The 17,587-nt window shown below is 34.0% G+C and overlaps 1 protein-coding gene across 1 annotated transcript in view; it reads right to left on the reverse strand.

Moving 5' to 3' along the window:
• Positions 1–2,000: 2,000 nt before the first annotated feature.
• EPYC (epiphycan) overlaps positions 2,001–17,587 on the reverse strand; it is a 55,424-nt gene continuing 39,837 nt past the window's right edge. Inside the window, 5 exon segments of the mRNA NM_001194215.3 lie at positions 2,001–2,648; positions 8,409–8,504; positions 10,117–10,319; positions 11,126–11,284; positions 16,461–16,635. Coding sequence (NP_001181144.2) covers positions 2,478–2,648; positions 8,409–8,504; positions 10,117–10,319; positions 11,126–11,284; positions 16,461–16,635 — 804 coding nt within the window. The 3' untranslated portion in view covers positions 2,001–2,477.

The following is a 17,587-nucleotide window of genomic DNA, read 5'->3' on the forward strand; positions in this document are numbered from 1 at the left end:
GTTGGCCTTTTCTAAGTTCATATGGAGGTTACCTGAGTGGGCTTGCCCCTACCGAAAGAGTACTTTAAAAGAGGAGAATTTTATCTGGATAGTAGGAGATGAGGAAATCAGAGAGATTGAAAGTAGAAGGAGGATTTGACATGCCATTTCAAAGACATTTGACATGTCTTTGAAAATGGAGGAGGCCTTGTAATGAGGAGTGTGGGCGTCATCCAGAAGATGTGGGGAGCCTCTGGCTGACAGCTAGGTATTGGGGACCTACAACTGCAAGGAAAAAAAATTCTTCCAAAAAGCCAGATAAGCCCAGAAGTGGGCTTTTTATGTCTTTCATGCAAGAACCTGGGGAAGAACAACTGGATTTTGGTCTTTTGAAATCCTAAGTAGAAAACCTAGGTGAGTCTTGTGGAACTTCTAACTTAGAACAAATATGACATAATAAATAGGTGTTGTTTGAGTTGCTAATTTTATGGAAATTTTTGTCAGGCCACAGTAGAAATCTAATATATATGTACAACATTAGATACAATTCTACTTTTAGTCTGGTGCATGGTCATATAGTTATTACAAAGTGTATCTAAAAAGCCAAAAGAAAAGCTTCTAAATAAATTTTTAATTGTCACTGGTTTGTGGCATTTGATGGTTAGATGGTCATTCTATTTGAAAGTTTTCAACTTTTGGGGTATACAAATTTGATTAATGATTAATTTTTATCCATAGATCTCAAGCAAATTAACGGATCTTTTTTTGTTATTAAAGACATGGAGGTGTTTATACTTTTTAACTGAACCAGAGGAACGTTAATGCACCTAAAGTGAAAGATATTAGAGCAATGCTCTCTAGTCATTACATTTTGAAAATTTTTGATTTAACTGTAGTATCTATATTTAGCAACATACAAGGAATGGTGTAGAGCAATGGGGAAAAATTCAAATAATTTAGACAGAAATATATTTGATTGAAAGATACAGTTGAAAAATATATTTAGTGTTTTTCAATGCTGGAGGAAGTATATTGCCAATTAATTGTCTCATTTTTTAATATGTTGATTCAGAAATAGACTATGAAGTGATGAAAAGATTTGCTACTAAACCATCTTAGTGAAGTTCTAGAGAATTATGTACTTTCCCACACTGTTGGTGAAAGTGTAAGTGGTTACACTGTCTTTGAAGGTCAATTTAGTAATATTTATTAAAATTTAAAATAATAATCTTTGACCCAGAATTCTACTTTCATGATTTTATCAGTACATGTACTCTCACATGTACACAAACTTATTCATGTTCAAGCAAGGGTATTCTTTGCAGTTTGGTGTAAATGAAAAAAATGTGCATCCATGTGATGGACTGATATGTGGTTTCCAGAATCAGCACAGCTATATGTGCTGATATGGAATGATCATCCAGCAATAATTTTAGAATAACAAGCAAAGTTCAGAATAGTGTTTATTTTCTGTACTTAAAAATGTGTATTTTATGTATAATACACACATTCTGGTGAAATGCACATGTAGCATGTGCACATATGTATTTGTGTAAAAAAGAAAAAGTTACTTATATGCAAGTTTTTGTTTCTTGTGGAAATCTTTATAAAATTATCAAGAAAACATTATTTCTGGGGAGCAGACCTGGAGGTGTTGCAGCTGGAAGGAAACTTACCTTTCATTGGATACTCTTTCATTGTCTTTCAGTTTTGAACCATGTATGTTCCTGTATTATGATTATACATTTTAGAAAGATGAACTCTCCTTAGAAAGTATTACTTAACTTCTTCCCTAGTATGATTATCATATCATCTTCTATATTTTCCATTTTCTATATTTTATTTTTCTTATAGGCACAGAAATACACTACATAACTAACCAGTTTATCAAAGATCTAAAATGAGTTGTCAGCTCTTTTAAGATGATGAAAGGTTATATTTCAGCAACTGGAGGTTATGTGTATTATTGTTGAATATGATTATTTGCATGGTGTGATTATAATGATTATTTCACAAGGCCATTATAATTTTCTAATACTTTTATTCTTCATGCTCTTTAGTGGATTAGGGGAATAAACATGCCTTAGTGGAAAAAAAAGGAAGAGAAAAGTTTAATTAAAAACACCTACATGTTGGCAAAAATACCTAAAGTGTTCATTTCAAAATTTTACTTTATTATGTGCTTAATTTGAAATTATATAGGATATGAACTCCTAAAACTTGCAAGTGATACACAATCTATAAGAACATGTGTGAAATATTTTCTATCACTTAGTTTTGCTCTTTTTGTAAATCTTATAGGTTTATTCCTAACTCCTCTGGTGTTTTCTTAAATTACTACATTTTCATTATATTATAGCATTTAAAATTGTATTTTATGTACTCATATCATCTCTCAGAACACAATCTCAAAGTATCATGCTGAGTTTTGTTTTGGAAGAGAGCAGTAAGAATGGTTTATTTATAGTAGGCATCTTAATGCCAACCATTATCTGAAATTAGACAAGGCTCCCAACAGGCAGACGAGGCAGACACATGTATGCTTGAGGAGTTTTGCTGAGATTAATAGGGTTTCCATCCAATCGAATGTCCTCTAGTGCCTTACGAATATAAGTCAAATTTTTAACATTGCAGAACGTATCTTCGTGCATCTCCAGAATGTTGTTATTCTAAAAAAGATGAAAATAAATTATGACAAGATACAACACATCCTTATTGATTGATAGCACAGTCCATTGTGCTTCACCCTTGTTTTTATTCTTTTGTTCTTTTCCACAATCAAAATTACTTAATGTATATGCCAAGCACTTTCTAAGCAATGGGGATAAATTAGGAAACAGACATGCTCCTATCTTTAAGGAGTTTATATCTTTAAGGAGTAAGAGAAATACAAATTGAGGTGAGAAAACTACTAAAAGAAAAGTTATTTCCAAAAATGATGAGTATTGTGAAGAAAATAGGATGACTGAAAAGTTATCGTTAGAGGTAACAATTGAACTGAGATTGGATTGACAAGAAGAAAAAGGTATGGGGAAAAAAAAAAAAAAAAAACAAGGAAAGAACATTCTAGGCAAAGATAACATCAGGTTTAGAGCCCTGAGGAATTAGCATGGAATGCTCCTCCCTCAGCATTCAACATTCAAGTCAATGTGGCTGAGAGGAGGGGAAGGAAGGAGGGAGCAAATATCCAGAAGGTAAGCAGGACCCTGGACTGGATTTTTAAACCTAGGTTTATTTACTGTATCTCACATACCATAAAATTCACCCACTTAAATGGTACAGTGCAGTGTTTGTAGTGTATTAACAGAACTTTGCAACCATCTGTCTAATTTTAAAGCATTTTCAACACTTCCAAAAGAAAACCACACATTCCCCTCCTCCCACCCTGGCAACTGGTAATCTGTTTTCTTTTTCTATAGATTTTCCTATCTGGACATTTCACATAAGTGGAATTATATGTATATATATTGGTACTGAGTTCTTTCACTTAGTATTGTTTTCAAAATTCGTACATGTTGTAGGATGTATTGGTATTTCATTCTTTTTTATTGTCCAATAGTATTTCATTGTATTGATATACCACATTTTTGTTTATTCATCAATTAATGGAAATTTGGATTATTTCCAAATGCAAATTATGCCTCTTATGAATATGCTTCTGTTAACATTTGTGTACAAATTTTGTATGTATATATGCTTTCAGTTCTCTTGGGTATATACTTAGACATTGAATTGCTGAGTCATATAGTAACTTCATGTTCTAATATTTTGAGGAACTGTCAGACTGTTTTCCAAAGTAGGTGCACCATTTTACACTTCCACCAATAATGGATGAGGGTTACGATTTTGTCTGCATCTCAAGCAACGCTTCTAATTATATCTTTTATTTTAGCCAAATAAGTGAGTATGAGTTGGTATCTCACTGTGTTTTTGTTCATTGTTAGTGTATTGAAACATAATTGATATTTTATATTGATTTTATACCCTGTAACATTGCTGAACTTTTTTATTAGTTCAAATACTTTAGTGGATTCCTTTGGATTTTCTATACCTAAGATTTATAGATTAATTTGGGGACCATTTCCACCTTAGTTGTAAGTCTTCTGATGCATGAATATGGAATTATCTTTTCTTTATTTAGATCTTAATTTCAACAATGTATTGTAGCTTTAAGTATACAAAGCTTATACTGCCTTTGTTAAATTTATTTTAGGTACTTTTAAAATTTTGTGACTATTATAAACAGGATTGTTTTCTTAACTTTTTTTCAGATTGTTCATTGCTAGTGTATAGATATCCTGTATACAATTGATATTTGTATATTGATTTTGTAACCTGCCACATTGCTGAACTCATTTATTAGTTCAACTAGTTTTTAGTGGATTCCTTAAGATTTTTCATATGCAAGATCATGTCATCTGAAAATAGAAAAATGACTTCATTTCCAATTTGGAAACCATTTATTTATTTATTATATTTTATGTATTTATTTTTCCTAATAGTCCTAGCTGTAACTGCCAGGCTCAATACTGAATATAAGTGGTGAGACAAACAATTTTAGTCTTGTTTCCGTTCTTAGGAAGAAAGCGTTCAGTCTTTCTGCATTGAAGATGATGTTAGCCTGAGTTATTTATAGATGTTCTTTATTGGATTGAAGAAGTTCCTTCTATTCCTAGTTTTATATTTCTAGTAATATTATAATAAAATGGTGTTGGATTTTGTCAAATGCTTTTTTGACATCTCTTGAAAGAATCATATGTTTTTTAACCCTTTATTCTATTAATATATTACATTGGTTGCTTTTTAAATGTTAAACTATTCTTATATTTCTGCAATCTCACTTGGTCGTGATGTGTAATCTTTTCTATATGTTGTTGAATTCAGTTTGTTGTGTTTTGTTGAGGCTATTCGCATCAATATTTATAAAGGGTATTGGCCTGTAGTTTCCTTTTCTGGTGATCTATTTGTCGAGTATTGTTATTGGGTAACATTGGCTTCACAGAATGGGTTAGGAAGGAAATGTTCTCTTTTTTTTGTTGTTATTTGAAATAGTTTGTGAAAGATTGTTATTAATTCTTTTTTAAATGTTTGATAAAGTCAACCAGTAAATCCATGTGGGAGTGGGTTGTCTTTTTTGGAAGATATTAAATTGCTAAGTTAATATATTTGCTTATTATAGCTCTATGCAGATTATCCATTCTTTAGTCAATTTCAATAGCTTGCATTTTTCTAGAAATTTGTTCATTTAATTTGTTGGTTTACATTTGTTCATAGTAATCCCTTATGATCCTTCTTATTCCTATAAGGTTGGTAGTAATGTCCCCTTTCTTATTCCTGATTTTAGTAATTTGTGACTTTTTTCCTAGGTCACTTCAGCTAAAAATACGTCAATTTGTTGATCTTTTAGAAAACCAAATTTTAGTTTTGTTTCTCTATTATTTTTCTATTATATATTTTACTTATTCTGCTTTAAATTTTATTATTTCTATCCTGCTCACTTTGGGTTAGTTTCCTCTACTTTTTCTATTATCTTAAGGTGAAAGGCTAGGTTATAGATTTGAGATCTTCTTTTTGAATATATGTGTTTACAGCTGAAATTTCCCATTAAGTGCTGCTTTAGCTCCATCCATACATTTCAATATGTTTTATTTTTGTTTTTATTTATCTCTGATTTTTTTTTTTTTTTAACTTTCTTGAGATCTCTATTTTGGCCCATTGGTGATTAAGAAAAATTTCATTGCATATCCACATATTTGTGAATTTCTTAAATTTTATTTTTTTTTTATTTTGAATGCAATTTCATTGGAATCAGAAAACATACTTTGTATAATTTTAATTATTTTCAATTTACTAATACTTGATTTGTGGTCTAGTATGTGGTCTACCTGGGAAATGTTCTTTGTGCACTTGAGAAAAATGTGTATTTTGAAATTGTTGGGTGGAATGTTCTGTTGATGACTGTTACACCAAATTGGTTTTCAGTGTTGTCCAAGTTTTCTATTTACTTAGTGATCTTATAGATAGTTGTTCTATCCACTATTGAAGCGGGGCCAGGTGCAGTGGCTCATGCCAGTAATCCCAGCACTTTGGGAGGCTGATTCAGGAGGATCACTTGAGGCCAGGAGTTCAAGACCAGCCTGGGCAATATAGTGAGACCTGGTCTCTATAAAAAATTTTAAAAGTAGCCAGGCATAATGGTTCACACCCTAAAGTTCTAGCTACTCAGGAGACTGGGGTAGGACAATTGCTTGAGCCCAGGTGTTTGAGGCTGTGGTAAGCTATGATCATACTACTGCATTCTAGCCTGGGTGACAGAGCAAGACCCTTTCTGTAAAAAAAAAAAAAAAAAGTAAATTTAAAAATGAAAACAAGAAGTTGGAATATTTCATTACTATTGAACTGCCTATTTCTCCTTTCATTTCTGACAGTTTTTGCCTCATGTTTATAATCATCTATGTATTGACCCTGATATATTAACCCTCTTATCATTATAAAGTGTCAGTGAGGAATAATGCATATTTTGTGCCTATTATCTCTGCTCTTCCCTTTGATGTGTGATAGATATGTGTTGTTAATAACTGTGACTTATATTTAAGTATTTATCATATATCAGTAGCTATATTAAATGCTTTATAAACATTGTTTTATTCATCCTCCCAGCCATCCTGTATAGTAGATCACCTTTTAATCCACATGAGAAAACAGAAATTCAGGGAGTTTCAGATAGTTTTGGGTCTAGAATTTCAGCCCAGGGCATACGCTTTTTCCAGAGCCTTCAGTTTTAATTGCTATACGCAAATATTTTTCAAATGAATAAAAAAGGGGATTTATTTATGTATTAAAAAATATAGAAATTGAAGACAATGTAAGCGAAAAACAGATATATGTATATTGGATGTTGTGAGGTGACAGTGATGGAGAAAATATTTTTAAGTTGCACTTACTGACTTTCAAAGCTTAGAATGGGAATGCAAAAGCAGTTACTTTAAAAAATTCCCTCATGTTATATATACAAACAAATTATGTTTAAATATAACATCAAAGACTTCTTTCTTGGTAGGATCAGTATCATCTCAGATAATAGTAATAAAATTTAATTCATAATTGGAAAACACATTCCAAAATCTCTTTAAGTACTCCCTTGGAAATCTTTCCTTCAGTCATAAACAAGGAAAGAAATCTTTATATGTATAGAAATTCACCCCCAGAAAAAAAGAGAGAGCCATCCAGAAATCAAGCCAAATGGCTAGAAAAATACATATACAATAGGCAAGTAAACAAATCAGACAAACCCACAAAAGAGACAGATATCCAAGACACATACATGTATGTATATACACACATATATACATAGTGTGTATATACATATATGTATATATAGAGATATATATTTATACATATGTAGACACTGAAAATATGAAAATGTTTATATTAATAGGAAAAAAGAAAAGGCACAAAGGTAAATATTCACAAAATCCACAAGGGGAACTACAGGAATTCATGTCCTGCTCTTACATAGCAAAATCGCTTTTTGTACATTTCTGCCATAAAATATAATGCTAAACTATGACGTTGTTTCTTTGTTTCCTTGTTGCTTTGAGCATGAAATGGGTGTTTTCTCTATTTATTCCACAAAACAGATCAATTTGTTAGAGAATGTTGATTATAACTACAGGCTAAAATTTACAACTGAAATAAGAAATAATTTATATTTGTTTAACAACCAAAAATATTCATTATGATTGAAAAATTTTTTAATCACATAGGTGAAAATAAAATATTATTCATTCATTAAACTAATCAAACTGAATACTTCAAAGATAACATGTAGCTTAATGGGATTTAAAATCACCAAAACTTTCAAATATGTTTTTTATTTAAACAAAACAAAACAAACAAACAAAAATGCTGCACTTTCTTTATCCAGAGAGATGGAGCTTGCCATCTCTCAGCACATAGGAATGCCTTCGGATTGAATTTAATTCAATACATAAAACCTAAAATCACAGGCTAAAATTGATTTTTTTTTCTCTGACAACTAAACATCAACTTAGATTTTTATTTCTCCCTTTACTTTTCCACTTCTAATCTTTACATTTTCTTCAACAGGTGAAACTTTCAGTGTTTTTTGTTTGTTTGTTTTTTGTTTTTCGTTTTTTTCCTAAAGAGATTTGTGTACCAAAAGGGTGTATTTTGCTTCAGAAAATAAGTAAAAGAGTAAAGTTATCAGAATTCAATTAGAAGAGAGTGTTGAATGTATAAAGATAGCTTTATATTCAGATAAAGAGAATAAATGAGAAAAGAGAAAAAGAAGAAAAGTTGTCACAGTGTGTCAACATGCCATTACAGACAAATTCTTGTGTCCTGATGTCCTTCTTGGCTTTGCTTTCTCTGAAGCTCTTGGACACACCTTACTGGTAGACTCCTACCTGGAGGTGAAGGGCTCGTAGATTTTCTGGCAGTGGCAGAGGGATGTGGTCCAAGTTGTTATCAGTGAGGTACAGATGATGGAGGTCATACATGTCCTGTAAACATTCCAAATGTGGGAACTCAATAAAAACTCGAGGTGCCACAGTTGTGTTTCCCATTCCCTCTCCATGCAAATATTTGTAAAATAATGTGTTCCAGTTCAGGTCTTGTTTTGTAAAGTTGAGGCAGCTTAGTTTTCTGAGTTATTAGACAATTCAAATGAGTTTTGGAAAAATTGGCTGCAAGCAAATATTTCTTTATGAAAATACAATGTGTTTCTCAGTCTCTAGGAAGAACCATGTTTTGTTCAGTCTAATTTTCTCAATTTAAGCAAGGCTGCTTCCTCTTATGAAAGACATTGTGCAGTGGGATTTTGAGGATTTTGATGAGACATAACAAGCATTTCCTTTATTTTATAGGCATGGGAACAAATAGTTCCTCCCTAGCAATGGCCTGGTAGCCCAAGTACCAGGAAAGGGGCAGCCTAGCAAGACAGAAAACATTTAGACAATAGCTGTTCTACTGTAGCCAAACACCCTAGAATAAACTGTGACTGATCACCACCTGTGCCAACAGAGGCAGAGTGGGCAGACTAAACTATGACCCTTGCCTGGCTGTAGTGAGATGCCCTAACTCCCGTAGCTACCATTGATGGTATCATAGGAGGCCTAGTAGAGAGACAGGGTATTCACCACCACTCAGTGGTAATGAGGCCACACTATTCCCTGTGCCATTCCTGAGAATAATGTGGTGTCTCTCTAAAGAGTATTTTAAAATTATGTGTTCAATGTGCACTGGGAGGGGCTGCTTGAATGCCCTAAGAGGGGGCAAGAAAGCCAGTTCGTTGCTGTTCTCAGACCCTATGCTGTTTTTCCAAGCAAGTCCTGTAGCCCCAAACCTGCTTGCTTCACTTAGAAAACAAAATCTCTAAGGTTAACTGAATCCATCCTCTTTATAAGGTCATTTAGTAGCCTGCTGTCTTCAAGATATTGCCCATTTCCTGCCAAGTAGCTATCCTTTTAGCCAGATAGTCTTTCTGAGTGGAGGGTCTGATCAATACAGATTCTCTGGCTTGCGTCACTTCCAGGTGCTCCTGTAGACTGTAGACGGTGCTTCAGGTGGCCACCAACTTCTTATTCTAGCCCTGCTTTCTGTTCTTGGTGCTTGATCACCCTCACAATGTACTGGAACATAGTATTTCTCAAAAGCACGATAGATGCAGTTGATAAGTTTATTTTGAAAGTTAAAAGTCTCACTAAATTAAATCCCCTTATAGAAGTTGAGCATAGTGGCTCACACCTATAATCCCAGTACTTTGGGAGATCAAAGCGGGAGGATCACTGGAGCCCAGGAGTTTGAGACCAGCCTGGGAAATATGGCGAAACCATGTCTCTACAAAAATATACAAAATTTAGCCAGGCATGGTGACACGTGTCTTGTAGTCCCAGCTACTGGGGAGGCTGAGGTAGGAGGATCATCTGAGGCCAGGGAGGTTGAAGCTGCAGTGGGCTGTGATCGCACCACTGCACTCAAGCCTGAGTGACAGAGTGAGACCATATCTCAATCAATCAATCAATCAATCAATTTCCCCATACGAATAAAAAGGCTAGTCAATGACAGCAAATAAAATTGGAAGATAAAAATCCGCACATCAAACTTAAAACTTACTTTAAATGCTTCTTGCTTTATCCCTTTCCTTCCAAGTCTATTGTTGCTAATATCAATAAATGTCAAAGTGGTTGGCAATTCTGGGAGTTGCCTTATTTTGTTGTCACGCAGGACAAGCTCTCGAAGTTGAGGCAGTTTTCGGAATGCATCTTCATCAATCTCAGATATTACATTTGATGTCAGATCAATCCTTCTTAAATCACCTAGAAGAAAAAAATAAAGGAAGTAGTTAAATATTCTTGTTTTGCTCACACAAAAAATATGAATGTAATTTTCCTTTATTTTGCAAATATAAATATGAATTTAGCAATGCACAGTTAATGAAATGATTATCTTTCTTTTTATAAAAATTATTTCCCCAAATACTATTCATATTTATGTACTTAGGAGTATAACTTTAGCAAAGAAATTGGTATACCACATTTAAAATAACTGGTCTTCTCTCCATAATCTTCATAAAGTTTGTCTGGATTTTATCATTTAAAATGTTTCCCTCAGTGATAAAGAGTGTTGTGTTTTCTAACAGTCAAAGATACAGGCATTAGAAAGAAATCTTCAAATGATTAAAACATTTTATGACACATACCAAAATTCTTTTAAGTTGGCAACAACTATAAAGCCAGAATTCATCCATCATAAAGCAACTATGCTTTAGTGGAAGTTTATTTTTAAAAAGCCAACTCCTCATAAATATGACCATGACATTTTACTCATAAGAACATGAGAAAACATTCCAGCATGTAAAATATAATTGTTTATCATGCATATTTAGTTTAAATTGCTCATTTGAAAACATCACCTATGTGGTTTTGAGATGACTATTGCTTGTTTGTTGTTTTTTCTTATAATTATTAAAGCAAATTGTCAAATTTTTAAATAACAAAAAACTATTGATTCATGAACCAGGCTTTGGCATTCAAGCTGCATTCTCAGCCAACATTTGACAATGTAAAAATTTTAGGGAATTCTGTAAAGCAGTGAAAACCGCTGTTACTGCTGTCATCCATACTTAGGCTTGCAAAGTCATTTTTGTTGATCTTTTTAATTCTGTTAAAGCGGGAATAGAAATAAGCGGTGTTCTTGGGCAGCGGAGGAATAGCATCAAGTTCATGGTCATCACAGTACACGGTGGTACTTATACAAGTACACAGAAGACAGGTTGGAAAGTCTAAAAGATAAAGGAAAATGAAATTATTTGTAAGTACCAAATCAATTTCTAAGAAATAATGTGGAATGTTTGATAAACAAGATTAGACTCTCCCACTAACCAAGGAGATTTTATATTTTCTCATAATGTTTTCTGTAAATAGAATATTCAAGTCAAACATACCAATTAAAATTGTCTCAACAGGCCAGGTACGGTGGCTCAAGCCTGTGATCCCAGCACTTTCGGAGGCCGAGACGGGTGGATCACGAGGTCAGGAGATCGAGACCATCCTGGCTAACACGGTGAAACCCCGTCTCTACTAAAAGATACAAAAAACTAGCCAGGCGAGGTGGCGGGCGCCTGTAGTCCCAGCTACTCGGGAGGCTGAGGCAGGAGAATGGCGTGAACCCGGGAGGCAGAGCTTGCGGTGAGCTGAGATCCAGCCACTGCACTCCAGCCTGGGCGACAGAGCGAGACTCCGTCTCAAAAAAAAAAAAAAAAAAACAAATAGTCTGAACAATTAGTATATTCAATGTAACATTTTAAAACTAATTTAAAATTACTGAGTACTTTTCTATTTATTAGAAATTCTATATTCAAAATTTAAACATTATTATTGTGCTTTTCATAAAGTTAAAATATCACATGTAATATTTTCATTAAGTCTTTGGTTTAATAGTGAAACATCTCACTGAAAAAACACCTGCTTCAAGAAAAATAAAAGATAATAATTATTAATATTCAGTTGCTCAATACATATTATTGAATCCTTTCTGTGTAAATGGCACCATGCTAGCTGGTGAAACAGTGCTGAGCGCAAAGAGACACAGTTGTGTTTTATGATCTGCTACGTGAAATGAATGTTAATCACACAAGTAAAATTATGAATGTGACAAATGTCATGAAGTGTCATCTGAACATAACATAGGGGGATTTGACCTAGTCTGGAAATCATGGAAGGCAACTCTGAAGTGAAAGCTGAGCTGAGATCAGCAGAAGAGGAATAATTGACTATGCAGGTAGGAAGGAATAGTATGCCAGGCAAAGGAAGCAGCATGTGCCTTCACTTTGGAGGGACTGAAAGATAGTCCCTATGGTGAAAACTCAGAGAACATTGAAATGTATGGGACATAACATGCAGGGGCCTTGTAGGCTGTGCTACAGCTTTTATTTCTTCCCATGAGGATGGACAGAGGTATCATACGATGCAGTTTGCATGGTAAGAGTTAAGTCTGCTGGAAGGTGTAATGGAAGACTGAAGCAGGGCAACTGGAAAAAGTGGAAGTGAATCATAGTGTAGACAAAAGATGGTTTTAGACAAAAGGGTTTTAAGGGAAAGGAAATAATCAACAACCTAAGCCTCCTGAGATGTCAGGTAAATTAAGGACTGAAAAATGTTCTTGGATTAGTTATTGCAGTGGTTATCAGAGAGTTACAAGATATGCAAAGTGAGGGAGCTGAAAGGCAGATTACAGTCCATTAAGGGAGAAGTTGGAAGTAAGGGAAAAGTTGCCACAAATGTAGAAAATGCAGAGAGGTTTGTGAAGAGCAAGGGATGAGACATAGTGATAACTATAATAAAATATGCTTGTGGTTTGTATGATGAAGGGGGTGATTAATGTGGAAGATATTTGGAGAAAAAGATCCAGAGGAGGTGAAGTTGAATATAAAAAGGATCATGAAAGGACAATAGGAAATAGAACTCAAAGAACATGGAAGGATTTTCATCCCACCTGTGGAAGGACAGAGTGTCTTTGTTGTGCTAGAAGGAGAGGGAGATAGAAGAGCACATTGATATAGATGTAGGTAGATTATTTGTCTGGAAACAGGAAGACCAAGGATCTGCTGACTAAGAAATTGCATTTTCTTTGTGAAGTAGGAAGTTAAGTTATCTGACAGGCTTGAGGAGTCTAGGGATGAGGTAAATAAGGGTTGTAAGATGTGAGATGAATGGAGAAAGTGAAATCTCTATGACATAAACTAGAAGAGAAAAGTGGTGGAAGAAATGTCCTGAAATTGCTCAATGATCAATTTGTCTTGGTTTACCTGAGACTTTCCTGTTTATAACATTCAAAGACACTTGCTTTGGGAACTCCTCACACCCAGACGCACCAGGAGATTTGATCACCCTAGTTGAAAGGTCCATTTGTGGTTTGTAATCATGAACTAATAATGTACCTATTAAGGTCTTATTACTATCATTAAATACAAAAGTCATTTCCATTTTAAGAATGGAAAGCCAGGAAAAAATATTTAAGCGGGAGCTGTAAAATATTTAATATGTGCTAATTTCTCCAATCATTGTAAATTAATATTTTATACTCGTCATAAAAATTTTAAGAGTTAAGACATTTGATTCTTCTAGATATTTATCACCTTGATAATTAAGCAACGATTGCTTAGGGTAATTTTTTACATATTCACAGTAGTTATAATTTAATTCTAAGTTTTTCTACACCTAACTCAAGGCTACATTACATGGTTTTAGAATGTTAGTTTTAGAAATTTGTTTTAGTAGTAAAAATATGGTATTTTTATTTTTACTATTCTAAATATTTCTAAACTATTTAATTTTGATGAATCTGTGCTTCTTCTTTGAAATTAAAATGTGAGTTTGAGTTTTTAACTTCATTATTTATCCTCAGAGTACTTTAGAGACAAAAATTTTCTTTAAAAGTCTTAGTTTTTTTTATGTTTCTAAATTGACATTAGTGAAGCATTACTTGACTCAAGCTTTTGAAAGGATTGGGCATTCTGCTTCTCTGTGGTTACTGGCTCAGCTGAGAGATCCAGAGTACAGGTATTGATACCAGGTTGGTCAACTTTTGAAGGATCTGAAATCACTTAAACATAAGTAATGTTCTAGGGATATTTAATTTTCCTATTTTGGGTGCTTTATGCTGGATATTTACATTTCCTTCTCATTATGTCTCTTCCTTTTTCTACTTGCAGAGTGTTCTACTACACAGAAATTTAACTACACAGAAAGAATATAATATATTCATTAATGACACTGACAACATTTATTGGTCTATGTTGCATTCCACATACCACCTCTGTGATACTGGACACATTTTATAGTATGTTGGAGTTTTAGTTTTCTTATTTTTAAAAATGAGTGATCAGTGTCCAGTACATAGTGTTATGACTCTTCCAAAAGTTAATGTAGATAAAACAATTCGAGTGTCTGGCATATAGAAGGCATTGGATGAAAGGGCAACTTTTCATATTACTTATTGAAGAACAGCTAAAAACTCAAAGAAGCAAAGAGTAAAATGGTCATTACCAGAGCCTCAGGAAATGGGGAGTTGTTCAAGGGGTATAAAATTTCAGTTATATAGGATGAATAAGTACTAGAGGTCTGCTATACCATAGTATTCATAGTTAATAATAGTGTATTGTACACTAAAAATGTTAAGAGAGAAAACAGTGCATGAACTCCTTTATCAATATTAGAATTTTCGTAACTAACACTATGTTTACTATGGGCCAGTAACTACACGTATTCATTTAATCCTGACAGCATCTCTGTAAGGTAAGTTCTATTATTTATTATCCCATGTTTTTTTAGATGAGAAAACTAAGGCACAAAAATATTGAATGCCTTGCTCAAGACTATAAAAACCCAACAAGTCACAGTGCTGGGATTTGAATACATACATTTTGCCTCCTCTGTCTCTCCAAGAAACTCTCAGTTTTGATTCCTGTACTTTGCTTTTAGTCTTGCCTTAGGTAATATTGCTCCTCCCACTCTTTTTGTCTCCCAGTGTGTTCTGGACACTTTTCTCATAAGACTTGTAATACAGTGATACAGTTTGGCTGTGTCCCCACCCAAATCTCATCTTGAATTGTAGCTCCCATAATTCCCACATGTTGTGGGAGGGACCTGGTGGGAGATAACTGAATCATGGGGGCAGCTTCCTTCATACTGTTCTCGTGGTAGTGAGTAAGTCTCACGAGATCCGATGGTTTTATAAGGCGTTTCACCTTTCACTTGGCTCTCTTTCTGTCTTTCCTGCTGCCATGTAAGATGTGCCTTTTGCCTTTCACCATGATTTTGGGGCCTCCCCAGCCACGTGGAATTGGGAATCCATCAAACCCTTTTTTCTCTGTAAATTACCCAATCTTGGATATGTCTTTATCAGCAGTGTGAACATGGATTAATACATACAGTATTGCCTCTAAATTTGTTTGTATGTCTATCTTCCTGTGCTAGGCAGAAATATTCATGAAAACAGTGGTTACTTAAAGTTTTGTGTCTACAGAACTTGGAATACAGAGACACTATACTCACTTGACTCTTGCAGTGGGAACTCTCCTTACTTTTTTTCTACACTCCCTAACTATGCCATTCTCTGTATATATAAAAGTATTCCAGTGTGAGTCTTCTTGAGTACCCCCAAGGTTGATAGTGACACATTCAAGCAAGAAATATAGACATATAATAGAATCACATGTAGCACCAAGAATTCCTTCTCATTAACTAAAAGGCCCTGGTTTCATCTGCAGGCCAGGCAACATAGTGTCTGATGTTGTGCAACAAATTTCCTCTCTCTGTTACTTCTTAGGAGTGAGTGAGAAGAAGCCTGTTTTTAAATAAATAAACAGCCAAGAATCTGAACAGGCTGGCTTCAAACCCACTATGTAACAGCTTTGTGATATCTGGCAAGTTACTATCCCCTTTGAATTATAGTTGTTTCCATGATAATGAAAAGAGTAATATTAACACTCTCACAGGGAGGTTTTAATAATCCAATGAGATAATGTGAAGTGCTGAGCATAGGGGCCACAGATAGTATATGCTCAATTAGTGCAAAATATTATTACTATTACCATCATCTTAATCCTCATCATCTCTTATCCCCTTGAAATGCTGTGGCCTGATCTCAGAGGCAAAGATTTTTTCCTGCTTATCAAATACTCTCTGTTCTACAAATACATTCCACTACACAGGTTTCGAGTAATGATGTACAATATTTTCATCCCAAATCTTTGGTTATTTGATCATTTTAGCGAGACCAAAGCTGAATTATTAAAACTGCTTTATATTTGAATGTAAAATCTATGTATAAATCTACTTCAAACCTGGCCTATTCCAAAACTTTTTTTCTTGGGTCATGTCATGTGGTTTCTCTATAGAGTTGAAGCTTTGCAGTTAATGTGGACTCAGTTGTAATTCTGCTTTGATGTATCTGACCTTCATTTGTGTGTGGCCCCAGAACCCCTGTGAATTCAGGCTCCTGCGGGGAAGAGCCATCAATCAGCCTGGGAGTGGATTCTTCCTCCTCTTCCTCTTCCTGGGCCTCCTCAGGCTGTGGGGGTGGAGTGAGGAGCTCTCGGTTCCCTGAGGGCATCACTGTGGCTATTTCAATCTGAAAAAAAATAAAAGAGAGAATTTCTTCAGGCAAACTTCTCAGTCACTCTGTGTGGCAGTGACACAAATTTAAAATGTACCCATCTTTGCCACAAGAGGACACTCATGTTCTAAAGTTCAACAATGTGACCATCCTGCTTGCTTGGAGGAACACACATGGTTCTAGTAACTGTTGTTGTTTTTAATTAGTTTTGTTTCTCAAATCTTAGAAGTTGTTTTCAATTCTTCCTTTTTTTTTTTTTTTTTTTTGGTCTTCTTGTTCTTTAACATTTTATATGTTTGTTCATTTCATAGTTTCTTAAAAAAAGCTCATTTATTGTTTTCCAATAATAAGTAGCATTACAAGAGTGTATCAATGTTGTGAAAGCTTCACATTAATTCAGAAGTGTACAGAGTAAAATGGAAAAGTCCCCATCACCATTCAGCCCTCATTCTACTCCCCTTGAAGGTAATAACTGAGCAGAAATTGATACATATTATCCTGTCCTTTCAATCCTTGATTTCCGAGATTCAAATATTCTGTTCCTTACCAGTGACTTATACTTTCTCTAATGGCGTTTTACTGAAAAGTATCCTTTATACTAAAATAAAATATATAGTGACATAAAAACTATGATTTGATGATGATATGCCATTTCTTATGTGTTTTCAATATTATTAAAATAACAAATATTCCAATGATATCTAGGTATCTTAAAATGGACTTTTTTGAGAGCTTTGACAGGAAGAGGCAGTTATAAAATTACAAAATTATTCAAAGATTATTTTTTGTATATTGTATTTTAGATTATACCTGTTTTGCTCTTATCTAACTTGTACATTGTAAGTAATGGAGTCATTGCTTTTAAGAATACTGTTTGTATTTAGGAGAAACCTTCCTTTCAGATTTCTTCCTTTGTCTGAATGTATATTTCTTTGTGGTACTTAGTAAATATCTACTTCTCTGATGG

Source organism: Macaca mulatta, chromosome 11 (assembly GCF_049350105.2).
Source record: "Macaca mulatta isolate MMU2019108-1 chromosome 11, T2T-MMU8v2.0, whole genome shotgun sequence".
NCBI lineage: Eukaryota > Metazoa > Chordata > Mammalia > Primates > Cercopithecidae > Macaca > Macaca mulatta.